The sequence below is a fragment of the Sylvia atricapilla genome, chromosome 2 (assembly GCF_009819655.1).
Source record: "Sylvia atricapilla isolate bSylAtr1 chromosome 2, bSylAtr1.pri, whole genome shotgun sequence".
NCBI lineage: Eukaryota > Metazoa > Chordata > Aves > Passeriformes > Sylviidae > Sylvia > Sylvia atricapilla.
In genome coordinates, this window is record NC_089141.1 from 67,352,283 (window position 1) to 67,373,366 (window position 21,084).

Consider the following 21,084-nt stretch of genomic DNA (forward strand, 5'->3'; position numbering starts at 1 on the left):
AGATACTCTTCTAACAGTAATTTATTTTGAGAATTCTACTTGAAAAGAATTTGCCAATTGGATTCTTTTACTTTTCAGGATTTTTTTTTCTTTGTAAGTATTTCCATGCAGTCTTTTTAGCAGGTGACATTTGAATTGAAAATCACTAAACTTTGTGAAAAACTCTTATAAAATTGAGTCCTTATATCAGAAGATGAAAGCTGATTTGCTTGTTGAATTTGTGAATGATAAATAAAGACTTCAATTTACATATTTTTAAAATTATGTTAATAAGAATAATGTGGGATAGTGTGTATTTATGTTAATATACTTAATTTTGTGCATTTTCTACACTACCAGGACTCCTTCTGTTCTTTCGAGGCTTTGTTAATTATCTTAAAGTCAGAAATATGTCTGAAAGCATGGCAGCTGCTCACAGAACAAGATTTTTTTTCTTGTACTGAAGGTAAGCCATTTTTAATGATGAGGTCATCTTTCCCAGGAAAATCGAGAAGAAAGAAATACTAAAAATAAGTAATCAAACTTCTGTAAGGAAGTAGGAATTGCATGGTTTTTGAACATCTGTCATGAATATTGTATATATATTCTTCATGGGCTTAGAGACGTGTGAAATCTCTTACTTGAAATCAAATAATGCATCCTCATTGCCTCCAGTCTTCCCTGGAACAAATGTTCAGCAACAAAAAATGGGAGGAACATGTTGTTTTTCCTAAGGAACAGTGTCTGCTGCTGTCAGGATACTGTCTTTTGTGCTGGAAAACTGGCTTTAGTAGTCAACCTGTTGTCAGCAAGTTAGGAAGCACTAATCTGCCTGCATATTAAATCTGATTGACATGGGTTTGAACATGCAAACAATAGTTGAGTATTGTCTCTCTTTACATGACTGGATTAAGACAGTCATGTACAAATATGATTATTGTATATGCAACAATGTGCTTTATGTATCCTTCAGGTAGCTGACTAATCAGTCTGGCACATATCCACCCTTTTTTTTTAATACTATTTATCCGTTAAGTGGATTTATTGGACTTCACTATGTAATTTAAACCAAAGGTCTTTATTTGCATTCAACATTTTTTTTATTTAAATTGCATGACAAGATAAATTTAAACCTAGAAATAAGTATTGCAGCATTTTCATTGCACTGCCCTTTACTAAAAGTGCTTAAAGACCATTTTTTGACATACCTGGGAAGCTATGTTTGCTGTAAAAAAAAAAAAGAGTATATTATAAATTTTCTCCAGGATCAAATTGAAGTAACTTGCAACACATTTTTAAAGCCTGAAAACAGAGAGTATGTGACTGAAAAAACCCCAACCTGGTTCTTTTTATATAAGACCATGATAAACATTTAAAACCAGCTAATGATGAATGTGTTCTATACACCTATTCATACATATGTGTATAGAACAAATACACATACAAGTGTACACTTGATTATGAAAAAATCTGTTAATGTAACTGTGACATAATATTTCTTTTAAATGTGCTATTTTTTCCCAGTTATGCTCTAAGTTAATTAACTGAGGTGTATATTGCCTTTTAGCAACCAATCTAAGTTGGCAACTACGTGGCAGCATTCTTTTTGCAACAATTAGATATGGCTTCTTTTCTTAGTGTTGTGGTAACCTCTTCAGAATACTGAAATCTGTACAGGTGACTGAAAATATCTTTCAGTAGAGTAAAGCTTAAAAATACTATTTTAAAACCACTTGTAAGGACTAAATCATATTTGAGAATTGTAATTTGAAGAGAATAGTGAAAGCGTAGGATAATGCAATCTGGGATTCCTTGCTCTTCTGCAGTTAAAATTCTGTGTTGGGACAAAACACTGTCCCAACAGTGTTTTAAGCCAGGACTTACTGGAGTTAATGAGCTGTCCTATCAGAGTTCAGTGGCCTTGAAATTTTTCTTTACCTGTAAGCGCCACTCAGATGTGCACGTTGTGGGCTCATAAGATCTATGGGGTGTTTAGAGAGATGGACATGTAAATATTAGGTTTTTGAAGCATCTTAAGTGCTGAAACAAGAAGCTAAAATTAATTGCTATCATATTTAAATGTCCTTGTTCTTGCATAGAAAAGTAAGCTCCTCTAAAGTGACTCCTCTACACTGATTATTAGTTTTATTGAATAACAAATAACACCCATACAGTTGGAATTATTCTCAGGTCTTCTTTTGAAATCATAACAAATAACAGTAAATTGTTGGGGTTTTTCTCCTGTCCTGACATGGGGGATGGGGAGTCTGCTGTTTTGCTTGCAGTTCAGGTTTGCTGGTCACTTAGCAACGCTGCTTCTGGTGAGTCACGGTGAGGAACTGAAGTACAACTTTTTCTTTATCTCCAGACTGCACCGAACAGACATTCCTTTCCTATGCTGGTGTGAAACTTCCAGATGATCTGTAACCCTCCAGGTTAATAAGATAGAAGGCTACTAAAACCAGAAGACAAATTAATGAAAATATGGCTTCAAAAATGAATGACAGGATGGTTTATGATCAAGTACCAGTTCTGGTTGTTCTAGTAAATATTTATAATTGCTGCCTTTTGTTTTAGCACATTTGTATATGTGCTTGTTAAAAAGATAGTACTGAAGTAAAAGCAATCTGTAAGTATAGATTAGGTACAGTCAGACTCAGTTAATCTCTGCTTGTTTTATCTGAAAGATTTGAGTGGTAAATTGTTTCACAGCTTGTGTGTACCACTGACTTGGTGAGCTGAATTTCTGAGTACAATAAAATGAATTAAATGATTCAGATTAACCAGTTCAAACAGGTTTTTTAAATATAATTTAGATTCATCTGATGATTGTATAGAACATTTTTAAGTTTACTAAACTCTAGAGTTTTTTGTCGCAAACTTATATTCGCCAATATTTTATTGAATTCAAACCAATATATTGGTTGTGCTAAAACTGATACACTTTGAGTCCCCTGTAAATAACTCTACATAAATGACTGTTTTAATTGCTTCTTAGGAAATACGTAAAAATATATTTTGTAACAGCATATTCTCTAAATTTTGTTTAATCTTAGAGCTATAAACTTTTTTTTGTTAATTGGCTATTAAAGATTTAGTTAGTAGTAGATGTAATTTTGGAGGTTTGCATTCTTGAGGTCACTATAAATAAAACATCTGCATTGAGTGCTTCTCAAAAAAAATTCATACAACTACTTTGTAATGCTTGTTTAGAATAAATACATTGCTTAATTTCATAAGAACAAACTAGTTTAAATGCAAGGTAATTTGGGAAGTTATCTATGAAGGAAAAAAATCTTTTAAAGCTCTGAAAGTAGAAAATGTGTTTTACCTGTCCCTTTATTCATTTAAGGTATACCATTGCATTCTTATAAATATCATCTCTTTAAGGGGTACTGTCTACTGTTCATGCATGTGTAGATTCTTTTAAATTTTGTGAAATTTTTGCTTCTTCTTTAAATAGGAGAAGACATCTCTCAGACCTTTGTACAACTGGAATCTCAGTTGCAAAAATACATTGGCTGTTGGTTGCACCTTTGAGGAAAAAAGTACAAGTAGTTTCCTCCATTTTTATTTTTAATTAGTATTCTGCTTTTTTATTACTAACATTAAAACCAGTGAGGTTTATGTTGTGTTAAGCTAGTGCTGTATTGAGTTTTGTATCTATAATGAATGTTTAAAATATACATATGTAAACATTTTCATTTTCCTAATCTTTCAGAGATGACTGATAGTGACTAAAACTTTAGGGGCACCTCTACTTAGCTTTTTATGGAAAGAAGAAAGTTAAGTATTATGTTCAATATCCTATTGGGATTTCCTTCTAAACTTCTATTTGTTTCTGTGTTCTTTTGCATTCGTTGTCCAGATGAAAAAGAAGCAAATAATAAAGCATTGCTTTGTTTTGCTAATTAAGACTTAATGCTTTTTGGGGTTTTTTTTGTACTTCATGGTGAAAAATGCATACTGCAGTATTTGTGTCAACATGGAATTACAGACAAATTACTTGGCAAAATAGGTACTAACCAATCCTTCCTGTTCTTTATCATCCATCTTTTATGGCACCAAACTCTGAGGATATTTCTTCTAAGGAATTAATGCAACCATGCAAAGCCAGCAATATTGCTTCATTTTCTATGCTTGCCAAAATCAACTAGCACTATTTTCAACTATATCAATTTTCCCACATTAAGTAGCAACTTCTGGTAGAATTACTTCTGTTTGGTCCATGCATTTTATAGGAAGCTTCATACGCATACTTTGTGTACTACCTTGGAAAAATTCTCATTTGGTCAGAAAGAATATGGAGGGTTAAAAATGTACACGTTATCTAATCCTCTATAGCTGATGCATCAGTTTGGAAGCTTGAAATCTCATCAGCAGGAGGAAGAGAACTGGGACAGTATTTTCAAAGACTCTGCAATCTATTCCAGATGTGTCAAATGCTGCATATTTTCCTTGCTATTTCCTGTGAGCTTGGTTTGGAGCAGCTGGCTCTGTGGTTTAGAGACACCTGGCCAGCCTTGCTTTGTGTCTTGGGGGTGTGGGGGGAAAAGCTCCAGTATCACAAGTTGACTGTAAACAGATCTTGTGTGAATGCAAATAAGGCTTTGAAGCTTGGGACTAAAACAGCTGAAGAGGGAAGGTAAGTAGAGAAAATTCTGTTTTATTTAAGTAGATGACATTGAAATTTTTCTAGTTCTGTCATCTACTTCTATTAATGTAGACACCACAGGAAGACTGGCATTCTGAATGTGATTCAGGTAGCCTGTGGGACTCTATTAACACATTCCAGAAATGATCTGTCACTCACTTTCAGTCCCTTTACAGAGCAGAGGTTGTCTCCAAGCTTCTGCTTTGCTGTCTCACCTAAAGGTATGGACACGGTCCTCATCCTGCAACACCTTTTAACCTGATTTCAACACCCTGCTCTTTCTGTGTCTGCTTCCCTCGCTTTGAATAATGACAACAGGTGAGGAAAAGTGGCTTAGTTTGTGTGTTATTGTAACATCAGAAAGCTTTTAATCTCGCACTTTTTGAGAATGTTTTCCCCTAACACTCCTCCTGTGTGGTTACTTAGATTGTTTTTTGTTCAGGTGAACATTCGTCCCATGAAATGACAATAGATAGTTTCCTGGGCTTTTGAAGAGAAGATAAACAACCTCTGATATGGAGGTAGATATCTCTCAATAAGGCAAGAAAAAATTCCTAATCATGCTAAAACATGATTAACATGTGCACAGTTACCCAGAAACAGCAGAGTCCAGGCTATTTGTTTATCCAGTGTATGTTGTTCTTTTCCACCATCCACGGATTCTTATCTTTCTTCTTTATAATTATGAGTATACTTTTACCATCTGTGTGTTCTCTACTTAGCATATGCTTTCCAGTTCCACATCCCTTCTCCTTTCTCTGTGCATTGGCTGTGCTCCCTGCAAGGATGGGCAGAAGGCTGCTCTTCTGCGTGTTGGCTGCAGTTAATAAATAAAGTACCTAGAAATTCTGAAGGGTATTTTTTTATTTCTTACAACAATGGACTTGTATCCCCATATATCCATATTTTATTATTATTTCTGATATGTAATTGCCTTTCCCCCTCAAACCTCTTCAAATGAAATAAAGTCAGCTTTCTTCGATTTTTACTTGTGGTATATTTCCTACTTGAGGTAACTAGAATTCACTGAGGCTTGAAAGTATTGCAAATAGCATCAGATCTCCAGCTCTTGTTCCTTTTTTTAGGAACAGAAAGGTGTCTTTTTAAAATAAGCTAAAAATGTTTTGCTACTGTCATGCTGAGGCCTGGTCACAGTTATTCCCATGTTTTTACTACTGTTTTTTTAGTCTTCACTCCTAATCTTTCTTGTGTTCAAAGAAACACTGTGTTTGTGTGGGAATCTTAGTGTAATATGAGAAAGTCTTCATTGATTCTTCATTATACACAGCTGCACAGATGCCCATCCTTCTTAATTTTCTAGGGTGGTGTAGTCCCGTGACTTCCAAATGCCCAGTTGCACAGGGAACATGGACTCCTGCTACTGTAAATTGTTTATGAGTTAAATAACTATGAAACATGCTTCACTTGGATGCATTCATAAACCGAGTCTGGCAATTTTAATATAATTGCAGTAGTGTTGCTGGTTACTCCATTTCTGCTTCTGTTGTACACAGCTTTTTCCTGGAGTCTGAAGTTTTAGGTGTATCTTGTCCAGGTGTTAGAGCAGAGTTTTCTGGTCTTACTGCTGGAAGGATTGCTGGGATAAAACCAGTGCTAATCATCATGTAATTGGTAGCATGAGCATTTGTGGGACCATTGCTGACATCAAGCTGCCCTACAGGAGAGCTGACTGGGTACCTTCAATGAGGGGGTGTGGGGTTAAGAGCTTCATACTGAAAGAGAGCATATTTCATTAAGATATTAAGAAGAAATTCTTTACTGTGAGGGTAGTGAGGCCCTGGAACAGGTTGCCCAGAGAAGCTATGGGTGTCCTGTCCCTGGAAGTGTTCAAGGCCAGGTTGTATGGGACTTTGAGCAACCTGGTCTAGTAGAAGGTATCCCTGCACATGTCAAGGGGGTTGGAATTGGATGACCTTTAAGCTCCATTCCAACCCAATATAACCCCTATAATTATTCTTTGATTCTTTGACTTCTAATTAATTAATTTGACGCCATCTCTTGCAATTTTCATAGGAAGTCTTTAGAGGGATTTTTATTCTAGAGAGTGACAAGCTGGTTTTGATGGATCAAATTTACCTCTACCTCTAGAAACAAGGAACTTCTTAAGACACTACTATTGGGTCATTTTTCTGTCTACAGAATGATGGAAATGATATCTTCAAATTAAATTGATAAGCTATTTCTACCTGAAATGTATATCAGATCCCAACTTAAAAGCTGTTACTTTGAGAACAGTATAATGCTGTGATTAGCAAAAAAAGGAATTTCTGTTGTGAATAGTTGTTGTCAGTCAGTTGTAATGTTACTGTGCTTTGGATTCTCAAGTGCTGCTACTTTTCCTCTGAGAAGTCAAGTTTTGGAGTTTTGGTTTTGTTTTCTGGTGGATTGATACATATATAAATATATATATTGTTTGTTTGTTTGTTTCATTTTTGGTGGAGGTTTTTTGTAGTAAACTTGCATACCTTAAGTGCAAGAAGCACTGGTAGTATAATTCTGTGGTTGTCAAACTGAGTTTGTACATTCAGGGTTTAAATGTTCCTGAATTCTGACAGAAAGCTGACATCACATGTTGGACTTGGCAGGTTATGTGTGTCTGGCTCAGGTCTCCACCTAATTCTTCCTTCATAATGATGGTGAGTGCTGCTACACATTGTGCTCTGGATGTGTCATGGACTCTTTCAACACTGAAATTTACATTAATGAAGAATCATTTTATTCAACTTTGTATTTTGTCACAAATCTCATCATGCTGGACCTTCCTTACCCTTTTACTTAGTGTGGTACCTACACAAGGTTAGAGGAGAAATAGGTGTGTTCCCTCCCTGAATGCTCTTTAAAATTTCTGCGGTGGACTTGATGTGTTCATTAATACTTGTTCCTGATCTTGGCAGGACCTCTCTACAACTACATGGTGCAAAGAGTCAGTAAATTTTGTGACAGGCTGCTTAGGAACTAGCATTTTAGTCATAAAATGTGCACTTTTTAAAAGAAACTGCTGCTTACTAGAAATGCCAGCTTTTCAGTAACAGCAACAGATGTATGGGGAACATAGACGAGAACAATAACACTTCTTACTGATTGTGTCTCATCTATAGCAATTTTCAGTGAGTGAAAAATTTCAAGTACCATGTTAAATTATTTATGTTCCAGTGTTATTTTACTTCTAACTTTGATTTTCACGTTTAATATGAGTGGAGGATGAACATATCTAAATGGTGAGTGTTACAGTTCTCAGTGTTACAGAGGCTGAGTCACTTGGTTTGGTCTTACAGGGTCATGCATCTTTGATGTGTGAATCTGAAAGTTTCAAGAGCAATGAATTATCAAGAATTTAAGAATCAAATTGGTCAAGGAGGTTTACCTAAGAAATAAAGCAAAAGCTGTTGCGTGTTGTTCTCTCCACTCCCCCAAATAAGTAAAAAAGTCTGTCAGCTTTTTTATTTTTTGCCATTGCTGGTTGTGATAAAGTATCTTCAGTTCTGCAATATCCTGCCTTGCACATCATTGAACTTAATAAGAACTCAACAGAATAAAGTGTCCTTCCAATTATGCCCTTACAGTTGAATTGGTATTTGGAATCTTCCCACAGTGAGCACTCATATAATTCATGATATAAAAATTCCCTACAAAGAAAACTAATGATTTTATAACTTGAGAATATATCTGTTCTATGATAATTATTAACTTGAAATTTTGTGGACTTGCTGTTAGTTCTAAGGAATGTCTGGGGTAAAATGTTATTGGGACTTTATTTATATCTCGCTGATCAGACTCTTCAATGGAGTGTCATGAAGCCAGTACAATTCTTCAGGCTGGCTGTAGACGTTAAATCTGACAAGTGTGCGTGATGCAAGACATTAACATGATTCTTGCCTTCCTCAATTCTCTTAAAGGCATATAATGCAAGGAGATGCTGAAACTTTGAAAATTGTAATATAAAAACTTCTGTTATATAAATAAAAAATATTTATATAATAGAATGATATAAAAATAAATTACTTGATAGTATTGCAAGATGTATTATTCTTTATTTGCTTTTTGCTTTCACAAACTCAAATAACTGTAAGAAGTCCTGTACCTGGGTTAGGGCAACCTCTGGTGTCAGCCCAGGCTGGGGCTGTAGAGATGGGGAGCAGCTCTGCCCAGAAGGGCTTGCAGTTGCTGGTGGGTGAGAGGCTGGACATGACCCAGCCATGGGCACTCCCAGCCCAGAGAGCCAAACGTGTCCTGGGCTGCATCCAAAGCCCCATGGGCAGCAGGGCCAGGGAGGGGATTCTGCCCCTCTGCTCTGCCCTGGTGAGACCCAACCTGCAGGGCTGCATCCAGCCCTGGGGTCCCAGCACAGGAAGGGCATGGAGCTGTTGGAGTGAGTCCAAAGGAGAGACACCAAAATGATCAGAGAGATGGAACAGCTTTCCTATGACGAAAGGCTGAGAGAATTGGAATTATTCAGTCTGGAGGAAAGAAGGCTCTGCAGGTACCTTATGGCAGCTTTCCAGTGCCCAAAGGGGCCCTACAGGAAAGATGGGATATAACAGTTTTGGCAGTCTGTTGCGATAGCACAAGGGGTAATGGCTTTAAATTGAAAAATATTAGATTTAGACTAGATCTGAGGAAGAAATTTTTTATTATGAGGATGGTGAACCACTGGAAAGGTTGCCTGGGGAGGTGGTAAATGTGTTATATATGGAAATATTCAAGGCCATGTTGGAGGAAGTTCCTTCTTATTGCAGAATGGTTGGACTAGATGACCTTCAAAAGTTTCTTACAACTAACTTTATAAATGCTATGACAGCATTTTTTATGTTGTTATTTCCCTGTGGCTTTTGTGAAGACTTACTCACGGTATTGGGTTGTATAAGTACAATGTATAAAATTTGATCTCTGTCTGTGGTCCCTGCTTATAAAGTGACCCACTGTATTTTATGTGTGGGCAGTATACATTTAAGTTATCAAGAGAAAAGATAGTGTGGGGGTTTTTTTTAAATAAAAAATGTAGTGAAGTTTGCTTTTGTTTTGCTTTAGAAGCTTCAGCAGACTTCAGCAGTTTATTACTTCTGCATTTCAGCCCTAAATTGTTAGTTGTAGTGGTAATAGTGATTTTTACATACTTATTTCCTAGGATTTTTTTCTTTTCCTTTTCTTGATGCCTGTGTTCATGCTTGTGCAAGTGTTTAGCTGAGTCCCACTCCCCATCCTTTTCAGAGCTTCTAATTATAGATCATCTGTGTTACAAAAGTGATTAAACAGCTCACGTTACAAATCACGTGTGTGATTTAATCCATATTTAGGGCTTGTGAAATGCATAGAATTCAGTCCAGTATTATTTGTACTCCTAATTAGTACAGAGTTGTTTTGCACTTCAAGTGTTAGATACCATACTATTGACTCTCAGCTCTCCAGAGGCAGCTTGTCTTCATGGTGAATCCCACAAACTGACTCCTGCCTTGGTCTTGTTTGGCACCCAAGTCTGTGCTTGGATCTGTTAAGTCACAGCAATGATGCTAAGAGCTTGGATTTAGGTTTGAGTTTGGAAAAGTTAACCACAGCCACCCAAAGTCCCTGATCCTGAGCTAATAAGTCCTTTGCATCTGATCTAGCTGATCTAGCTGCATCCAGAGCTATCTTTAATTTCCTAGACTGTGACTAGTATCATCAGGACTACTGGGAATTATAGTGCAGAAATTTAGATGTAGAGCTAGCTTGGGTTTGACATGGCTGGTTGTAATGAAAATAGAACAGATTTGGTGAGGCTGAAGCACTTTCCTTTTGGGACCAGGTTGAGCATGAGCATCACACTTTTCAGCTAATCTTAACCATCCATATTAACCAGTTATTTTTTAATGATAATGAGAAATGAGTATCAGACTGATGTATATTACATTTAAGTTTCTCTATGAAGCCAAATTTAGGTGTATTGCTTGGTTGTACAATGGGTTGTCCTGAATTCCTTCTTCCAGGATTATTTCTACATTTAGCATAGATAAGTCACCAATCTCAACTCCTATCTGAGCACTATAGCTAATTTACAGCGTTGAGCAGCTTCTTACCTGCTTTCCTTTGGACCAGTAGTCTCCACACGCACTGCACAATCAGTCATTCAGGTTAGAGGGGACCACAGGAGGTAATCTGGTGTGGGCTCCTGTTCAAAGCAGGGCTGGTGCTGAATTCAGACTACATTGCTTTAGACTTTGTCAGATGGATCTTAAAAACTCCAGAGCACAACGATTTTCCACACACCGTGGATGACTTGTCCCAGTGCTTGATTATCCTCATGTGTTGTCATCGCTGACCAAGTCTTGATGAGGGATGTGTTCAGTGCCTCCTTCCACAGCACCCCAGAGCTCCGAACTTTCTCTTGACAGGGAGCCCTGCCATGAGGAGAAACATAACCTAGATGCCTGGGTTACTGAGCAGCCCTGAAAACTGCTCTGCTGTCAAGTGGCAAAGGGCAGAAGGCATTTGGAATGAATGTCCAAACTCTAATGAATTGCTCACATTTCAAACACTGAAAAAAGGATTGTGCATCTCCTACAATTTGCTGCCAGCTTGTTTAAGCATTGTAGCACACAGGGCACTGGATGCTGTGAATACTCTTAATTGTTACTGAAATTATCTCCCTCCTGAGGCCTTTTCCTCAATACATGGCATCTGGGTATTCTCCCATGATTTCTGTTTCCGACTGACTAAGTTTGAGGGCCTGGATCACTTGCCACAGGACTCATGTAATCTGATTTCATTGCCTAAAAATTTGCATTCATTTGCCATCTAGTCTAAGCTAGTTAGCAGCTGTTGCCAGATCAAGAAATGCAAAATTGCATTTGAAATTAAATAATGCTTTTTTCCACCCAAAACCATATGTCCAAACTGGAGTCAATGGAATCGGCATTTAAAATAATAGGAGCTTAAACTACACCTTTCAGTACCTTTCAAAAATGTACCTTTCGAAAAATGTGCCTCAGAAAACAATAGCTTTTGGTCTCTCTCACTGGAACTTGCTGAAGACTTCCTCAATTATAAGAAAATCACTTTTCTTTCTGTGAAATTCAGTTGTGCAATTTTCCACAGTTTCCAGTGTTCCTGCCCTTTGGGAACATCTGTCCTGTGGCTGAGGATACCACAACTTCCAGAGCTGCCAGTCCCCTGGATTCCTCCCGGATCCTGCCTTGTATTTGGCAATAGACTTCACTCTGTGGTGTTTCGAATGGAATAATTTCGGCTTTGTGAAATCCTGTTTTCCTACAGACTTTGTTTCATAAGCAAATAAGGATCAGCTGTTTGCTCCCTTCTGATCCAAGAATTGTCAGGCCATAATGAAGCAAGTATACAGATGTGAACATTTTTTCACAAAACATACTGTTGAGTGTGGGAAGTGGGACTCCCCCCAGTATTTGTGTATTTGTTGTGATTAAAGTGGCTGAGTTCTTTGCAAAGACCAGAGAAACCAGTTTTCATGGCCAGGCTACTTTTTGATATGGCTTGTGAGGTCTGTATGTTTCATTGATACAGCTGGCAAGGTGTATTAAGAGTTCCACGCAGCAAGCTGCTGGTCAAAAATTTTCATGTTCCGAGCTCATTTACTTAGTTTATGAACTGTCTTTCTAGATGTTATTTTGGGATTATTTGCTACTTGAGTAATTTTGAGATTTTGAGGGGTCACTCAAGTGCTCTGAGGCCTACAGCTCCATTTGATACTTGAATCTTCCCACTGGTTCTGGCACAAAAAAAGAACAATCCTGCTGCAGGAGTGCTGCTCAGCCACTAGGCAACGCTTTCCAGATGGGACTTAGGGACTTGCACTGACATGGATTGAAGTGATTTGCAGAGGCAGCCTGAGTGCAGTGTAGCTGCAAAAAGAGATCCTTGACACCCAGGCCAGTGGTGCAGAACAATTTACATTTGTGTGGATACAGCAGACCTGCAGCAGACTGACTGCATCCATACTGCATATGTATATAATACTCAATTGTCCTAGTACTTCTGAAATAGTGTTTGGAGGACTGAGATGGTAGAAGAGGAAAGAGAGTCAAGCCTGGTGCAGTCTTAGTCATACTGCCTGTTGAGAGCCTACTCTAGAATAATTTCATGCCTGAGCTGCATCCAAGTCCAGTCAATAGGGAGAGAACTTACACAGAGCAATCCAAAATTGCACCAGAGGATGACCTAGCAACTCCTCTGTGTAGAAGACTGGAGCTTTGGTGTTTGCATTCAATCCATGACTCTTTCATTGAGCAATGTGGGCATTACCTGAAAACTTATTCTCGTGACACCACAAATTGATATTGCTGCAAGCTCCGTCAGGTAAAGCCTGAGAAACACCTCCAAATTGTTTAAGAAGTAGTAGAGACTCCTTCTGTCAGCTCTGGGAAAGTGAGTCAGTTGCTCCAAAATAAGCAAGATTTTCTTATTGTTTGGAAGGTTAAGCCTGAATGTTTTAATCTGTTACATGAAATGAGAAGTGATCCAAAGTGGGGAATGGGAGAGTCTAACACCACTTGTAAGCTCAGATTTACCCTCACCACCACTATACAAGTTAAAATGTTGTGACTGTGTGACTTCCAGGCAGGTAGCAGAAGGGGCATGTTAATATTTAATTTTCATTCTGTGTGACATAGGAGTGCCTGCCTGCTCCCACCTCCACTCCATGTCCCATCTTCTGGCAAGGCAGTTTCCACACAAAGGAAGAATGTTTCAGAGAGCTCTGAAAATATCCTCAGGTCCAAACAGCCATGAAAGAAAGGTGTGTTACCAACTACACTCACCCTACCCAGGCAGGGAGACCACCCTTTGGGTAGTTTCACAAGCTGTAAGGCCTCAAATTCTGCCAATGTTTGCACATAATCTTCACTTTGCATTTGTAAGTGGTCCCTTTACTTTTGAAGAGTGGGGGAGTTTAGAAGAGATGCTTTTCCTTATGGGACTGAGGTTTTCTCTGATTTTTTGTAAATTTTAATCAATGTTTTTGGTTAATGACCAAATACTGAAAATGTGACTTCTTTAATATTTTAGTAATGTTTTTCCTCCTTTGGTTTTCTGTAATGAGGTACAGAAAGGATGGCAGAGCTGTTGCCACAAGCATAAAGGATAATCGGTTGCTCTCTGAGGGGCTGGGTGGGTGTCTGGGAGGTAACACTTCACCTGAGCTTGGTCTTCATCCTGGTGGTTCTGCCCACCCAGAAGGCTCAATAAAAACCTGTTTTGTTTGGTTTCTTTCCTTTTGCCATTGTTCTAGTGAGAGGAGGCTTCCTGAATTCAGCTATATAAAGTTTTAATGAGTGACCTATTTGTGAGACTCCTTTCCACATTGGCAAACAGTGTGGATGGGAGGCAGCTCCTCGTGCTCTCTGCCCTGCAGCCCTCTCCTCCTTCCCATTCCCTCTCCATGGGGCCCAGCTGAGGCAGTGAGAGCCTGACCCAAACTCGCCAGCTGAAAAGCAGAGCAGCTGGATGTGGCATTTCTGCATCTTGCTGCATCTATACCAGAACAAACAGGGGCCTCCTGGTGAAACTGGTGGTGTGTGCTGTCTGCCCCGGCTGATGAGAAACTTCTCAGGTCCAATGCAAGCATCTCTTGCTTGTGGAGGCCCACACTGTTGTTGACATAGCGATAAAATAGCATTTGCACTTTACAGCATCCTTTCTTTTGCTGCTTGTGAAAGGTGAGGTGCGTCCAAGCACCAAAAAAGCTGTGGGTGTGTCATGCTTTGCAAGGAGAGATCCCAGTGTTGGTCTGGATGGGGCATAACATGTCCTGCTTTCTCCTCCTCTACCTGCTGTTTTCAGGTTTGGAGTTTTTTCTCTAAACACAAACTCTGGATTAATTTATCCATAAAAAGAAAAGGCAGTTCCTTGAAGTAATAACTTTTTCATGCTGATATTACTGAGGCATACTGTATCCCTGAAAATGGGATTAAGAAGTAGAACTGGGGAGAAGCCTGAAATCCAAAGCAAAATAATTAATGAGTGATTGAAAAAGCAAAGATGGAATTTTGCACATTCTTTGAAATCCATATGAGTTCATAGTACACAAGACAATATTGCAGGATTTTACAATGAATAATCCAGTTTATCATATGATATTCCAGTAAATACTGGGGAAAAAAAAAGGATTATTTCTCAAGGTTATGAGGCCAGATATTTTTCATGAAAATAGTGCTGAGTTAACTTCCACAAAAAATTCTGGTCGAATTTGTTCCTCAGACAGTTAGCAAAGACTTTTTGAAGAAAATGCCACCAGTTAACTTTAAATACTTAACTTTTGCTTAAACAGAAAGGAGTTAATGGGCTGTACTGATGACAATTCAGTCCTCCATCTCTGACAGGCTTGAAAGGTTGTCATACAGCTAGACTGAAGATTAAATATGTACATTACATATGTTGTAAAGAGACAGGATACATAAAGAGGAGGATAAGGAAGCATCAATTAACATCTGGTTTCACCTGAGGCAGGTACGGGTTTCACATCTTGGATTTGGTTCCATTTTACTGTTCCACATGCAGGCTTTGTGAGAGACCAGATGCATAGGTTGATTTCAAGCAGAGTACATCTTTGATATCTACATACCTAAGAATGCAACGTTTAATGCTGTATGCGAGGAGAAAGGCAAAACTATCCATGTTTGTCTTGAAGTTTTACTTGGAAAGGGAAAATGCCCATTTCAAGTCTGCAGCATTGCTCCCTTTTCCATGGTTTTCCAGTGAGCTGCTCTGGAAGCCCATCTGCATCCCCGGTATTTCATCTGCAATTTCTCCACAGTAAATCATAAAAGTACAAGAGTGATATCCAGTGTCCTTGAAATGCCCAAATTTGACTGCAACAGAGTTCAAGGTTTGTGTAAATATCTTCATCCTGGAACTTGAATTCAAACATTGGTTTATTCAGCATTGGATAGTTTATTTGTATGCATCTCAAAACCACTGCATAGTTTGGCATGGGAAGGGAACAGCAGCCAGCTGGCATGTCAGGAGTGAGGTCAGCTGGAAAAATGGTGAAGAAGCTGGCACAATACCTGCCTGCCACTGGTTTTGCTCCAGCTGATACTAATGCCCCATGCCATCAGGAGCTCTGAAGTCACCCACAAGTCAAACAATGTTAAAGAAACATTGTAGACGTTTATATAACACTGTAAACATGAATCAGTTTTTGGTAACTGAATGTGCTTTATCAATTGAAATGGTAATCCAGATTTGGGGGAAAGAAGACTGGTGGGAGGTGGGCTGTTTCTGGGGATGGGGTGAAGAGGAGTCTTTTCTTTCAGAAGAGTGAAATTCTTTCCTCTGGAAGGTCCCCACCAGGTGTTTTGGTCTTGGGGAGGAATGTGCAGTAATAAAAAATTGAGATTCAGTGAACAAACTAGGAGGCAAGGATAGATTTATGTCCTTGGCAGCTCAGGCCAGTCTCCATATGTTGTTAGCATTAGATGGTGAAAGAAATTAACTGTATCATATGCTATTGCACAGCCTGCATGTTAAGCTTCTCCTGTTTGAAAACAATTTAATACAAATGGAAAAGATACTATGAGAATTTTTCTCAAGTGAGAACAGATGGCAGAGTTGTCAGGCTCTGGAAGTCAGGGGGAGACTTCTCCACGGCAGGAAAGAGGTTGGACAAGGAGCTCTCCTCAGGGCACGGTGTCACCACTTTCTACAGCAGGAGTGTTTAAATCCTCCAACAACGTGCATTGTGTCACATTAGCTTACCTTTGGAGCTAGCCATCCTCCTTTTCTTTGTTGTGCTTTAAAGCTGAAAGTATTGTGGGCATAAAGTTCCGTGACAGACATGGTCATTTCTCCTGATGACACTTAATTCATTAAACTGCATTTGCCAGTTCCTGCTTCAGGAAGACTTGGGGAGTATGATGTAGCACTGTTGAGTGTCTTGGTGGTCTTCCTTTCTTATATCTCAGGAAATATAGGAGCTTACTATTAATATTTGTGGTGTTTAAGTTGTCCTCAGACCATCTGTCTGTCTCCACCTCTTCCTGGGCTGCAGTGTCAGTGAGCAAAGGAGCTGTAACAGACATTGGTGGGACCTGGAGGTATCCTGCCTGGAGTCCAGTGCCTCCAATAAAGCAGGGAGGATGCAATTAAAACAATTAATTCAGGAACTCTGCAGTTTATTTAAGTTATTACAAATGTGGCCTGACTTGAGCTCCTTAAAAGCCCTAGTTACAATTCTCTTCTTTTAAAATGTGAGCCTTTTCAAGCTCTGAAACAAGCTCCACCTCCCATTTTGTCCAAAGATTTTGTCACTAAAACACCTGCCAGGGGAAGCTGCAATTCTCATTTTACCTGCAGGGGATTTTTTAATCCATATCCATTTGTAGTATGCCATGCCAAAACAGCACCCCCAAGTGACCAGATGTGTGGGGGCTATTTTCCCAGTCCCTGATGATGGATTTTTTCTTACCCAATAAAAATTTATTAGGTCTCTGAAGTAGCAGCATCATTAATTAATTATTTACTGGTTTGCTTTACCTCCCAGCAGAGTGCCCTAACTGATAGGCCTTAAAGTAATTTCCCTCTCTCTTTGTTCAATGTATATTTAAGTAATTACTTTATACAAAGGGGTGGAATGGCTCCAGGAGCAGAGCTTGGCAGAACAGGGCTGCTTTGTCAGAGCAGGCAGGATCCTCTCCCATGAGATGACTGCTAAAGATTCCACATCCTGAACCAGCATCTCCCAAATCCAGCGTGCTAGCTGTTGAATAAAAGCACTATTGCCTTCATTTTGCAGATAATGCTGAAGCTCAGCTGCTTGAGAATATCATGTGCCCCAAAACAGTTTGGTTTCTTTCAGTGTTATTAAGGACACTGCTTTTCAAGTCCCATTCTGCTTTGGAAAAATGCCTTTTAATTTCTTTCAGTGGTTTATTTTCAAGACTTAAGTAAAATTAAAAGACTCAAGGAATTTATTGACACATCTACAGCTTACTGGGCCTTGCAGAGAAAGGGCAGCAAGGGAAGTGCAGCTGCAGTTTGATCCCTGCAGGGCAAGGAGATAACTTTGCATTTTCTGTCTGCTGCAAGATGATGAATTTCAGTTCATCTGGAAAATAGTCGTGGCTGTAGGATCTCAGTTCAGCTTTGACCTTCTGGGCGGTTCCTATCATCACAGAGCCTGGGGGTTTACTTTGTTTTGTAATCACTTTTGCACTGCCTTCTGCTCAGTAAACATTTTGAAAGCTGACTGCAGCTCTAACTGCTAGAGACTTTATTTTCCAGTGTAATCGGAGACCTGAGGCATGTTTTGCAGAAGGGATGAGCTGTGGGCACTCATGAAATATACAGCAGAGGCTGCCATCCCGCATGCCTGTGTTCCTAATTGCTGTCAAACCTGGTAGCAACTAAATCACTTTATAACCCCTGCAAATAACAACTGAAATAGCAGGCCTGCCTGATGCTGTAGTATGACTGCAAATAAACTGCAGTGTCTGGGTGATTTTGGGGTGGATTATCTGACTGATCAAATTTTGTAAGGTGTAGTCTACAGTACAGAATCTGAATTTCTCAGCAGCAAGTCATCAAAAAAATTGAATGATTGGCCAGGAAGTTAATTGTTTACACTAAAACAGCTTTCTTTCAAGACTTTGGGTGTGGATGAAGCATAATATTTATTTAAAGATGGAGATAAAACTTTACCATTCTCACATAATCTTGTATGTACATCTCTGATGTAAATACCTTCTTATCCCTAATGCCTCTGACTGCTCTAATTGTGTGTTGCACTATTTATACCAGGAAGAGACACGAAAAAGAAAATCCTGTATGTCTTTTAGGGGTACACAAAAGCATCTAAATGAGGGAATCAGAGCCTTTTTTTTTTTTACACGGATTTTGTAGATTTTGGCAAAGAAAAAGGCTTCTAAGCAGACATGTTTTCTTCTACCCCCATAATTTCTAGCAGTTATGGTGTAGTTTATGCCTAGAGAAGATCAATCTAGACTTTTGTCCCATCTTTGTAATAACAGTACAGCAGAGAGTTGTGGGTTTGGTGCTCCATTCTTCACCTCTTTAAGCTGCAGGCAGGGGCTCTGAGAGGCAGCAGCCCTGTGAGCAGTGAATGGCACAGTGATTGCTTTGGTGAGGAGGTGCTGAGCAGGCCAGTCCCAACACGACCTATTTCTCCCTTACCAAGGATTCCAAACTTGTTGACTGGGAAAACCCTACTTGCCAGAACAAGATCTTTTTACACACATCGAGAACAATCTCCTATTGTCTCCGGGGATAAAATGGTGCCAATAAAAGATGAAAACCCCATGCCAACACGGTGATGCATAAAACTATGTTAACTGCTTCACCACTATATTTAACTATGAGGTAAAAGCCTCTGAGAGAGGTGTTTTTTGGTCTAACAAATCCAAATAAATGGTATGTAGTAATTACACTGAAAACCCCCAAATTTTACATTCACAACTCTGTAACTATGGAACAGAATATTACCATTTTTTTTGTCTGTTTGTTCTTGTGCCCTGGCTGAGTTTCTGTATGGTAGGGCAGGAGCAAATGTTCAACTGTCCCCTGCTGCCTTCCCAGTTTTGTGGGGCTATTGTCAGAATTGAAGCATTCATATTTTCGTTCTCCACATCTGGAAAGAAGATGCAGTGACACACTTCAGTTTTTCAGGAAATGTGCAGTTTCTGGTGCCTCCTCTCATGCTGTTTCTTCCCTCTGCAGAAATAGACCAGCCCAGCTTTGTATGAGCAACAGCTTCCTGAGGGTACCTCTTTGGTATAGCTAGGAGTTTTTAGGAAGTGGAAGGAGACTGGGGATGGGTCTTGTCTAAGACGTGCAGTGACTCGAAAACTGTGGAAGCGGGTCTCATATTTCTGGTTCCCTCTTCTCAGCTTTATGCCCTTACAATGAGCCTGAAGAATAGTTTTTGCTGCCCCCAACTCCTCTTCCTTCTCCAATTCACACTCTTGATTGCCTGTCCTGCCAGGTAAGGTGCCCGGGGAGAAGAGCAAGTAACTTCCAGTGGCAAGGTACTTCTTTTCACCATGGGCTCTTTATGTAAGCTTTGTAGGTGAAGCCTGAATCACTTTCTCCAGAGACCTCCACAGAATAACAGAATATTCTGTGTTGGAAGTGACCCACAAGGATCTGTCTGACCAACCCTTCAGTGAATGGTCCATCCAGGTATTGAACCCACAACCTTGGCATGATTAGCACCATGCTCTGACCAGCTGAACTAAAATTGTGCACAAAGGGTGCCAGAGGTGTTCTCAGAGGGGACCCTGGATGCAGCAAGCACCTCTTTCAAGATGCAGAGCAATTTAATAGCTCAGGTCTGCTATATTCAGTAGTAATGTCTGCAATGAAGTGAATGTGAAGAACCAGCTTGCAGAGCTCTGTGTGGGAGATGGGTGCCTCTTCATAGAGAGGACTGTGCTCAAGGCAAGGGATTCTGGAAACTCCCAGGCTCTCCAGAGAGGCTCTGCGGGACTGCAGGACCCTCAGGCTTCAGTGCTGCTGTCCAGTACAGGCTTTCAGGAGCCTTTGACTACGAAGATATATATAGGTAGCCAGGAGGAGAGTTTGGTGGTCTAAATCTTGACTGAATCGTGTCTTCACCTGATATTCCCTACACAAAATGATAATTCTGCTGACAGTTTTGAAACCCATCTCTGCTTATCCTTTGATCTGGTATTATTCTTGTCCTGCTTAAGCCCATTTTGTAAATTAGCTGGATCACCGTACTGGCATTGCCTTTGAGCTGTCTTCAGATGTTTCCTGAGGGGCAGTTTACCTTGAGCTATTCCAGCCCTTTCTTCTCTTTCTCTTCCCCACCTCCCCTGCTCCAGCTTCCCTTCACTAAGCTCAAACCATGTATCTCCTAAGGATCAGGTAGAGAAGGAGTTTGTACTGTATGAATATGTATGTACAGTGCACATATGTATGTATGCATGGGTAGTGCACATGTACACATACAGAGCATGTATGTATATATGTATATGTATACACATATATAGAGTGCTGCAGAAGAGCTCCAAATGCTGTGCAGTCTCTAGATGCTACTCCATACAAAAAAACAGCCCCTCTTTGAAAATCTGTTTTTAAGTTTGGATGTGCTCATTGTGGAAAGCTGGCCCCATTACGGGGCTTGCCCTTTTCCATTGATTACATGGCACCAAAATGTAGAATTGAATTCAAGTCCAGGTTCATGCTGAGAAAACCCTGCTAACCTCAGGGAGAAAGAATTAGTCGGTTTTGGAATTTTAATTTGGTCCCAACTGTATTTCAGCTTTATTTCAAAAATCTGAAAGCATAACAATCAGGGAAAACATGCCACATAGATCCATGCAATTGAGTTAAAATGTTTGTTTGGAATAAATAAATGGAAACGCAAACCACTGCGAACAATCTGGTTGCAGATTGTTGTCAAAATTATATACACACGTGTATACATTTTCATTTCCTTCCTTTCC

The 21,084-nt window shown here is 39.4% G+C and overlaps 1 protein-coding gene across 2 annotated transcripts in view; it reads left to right on the top strand.

The window, feature by feature from the left end:
• Positions 1-3,890, top strand: part of NDFIP2 (Nedd4 family interacting protein 2) — a 44,751-nt gene extending 40,861 nt beyond the window's left edge. For both annotated transcript variants that reach the window (XM_066313431.1, XM_066313432.1), the window contains 2 exons: positions 340-445; positions 2,348-3,890. In XM_066313431.1, coding sequence (XP_066169528.1) covers positions 340-443 — 104 coding nt within the window. In that variant the 3' untranslated portion in view covers positions 444-445; positions 2,348-3,890. The remainder of the gene's footprint in view (positions 1-339; positions 446-2,347) is intronic.
• Positions 3,891-21,084: the final 17,194 nt, after the last annotated feature.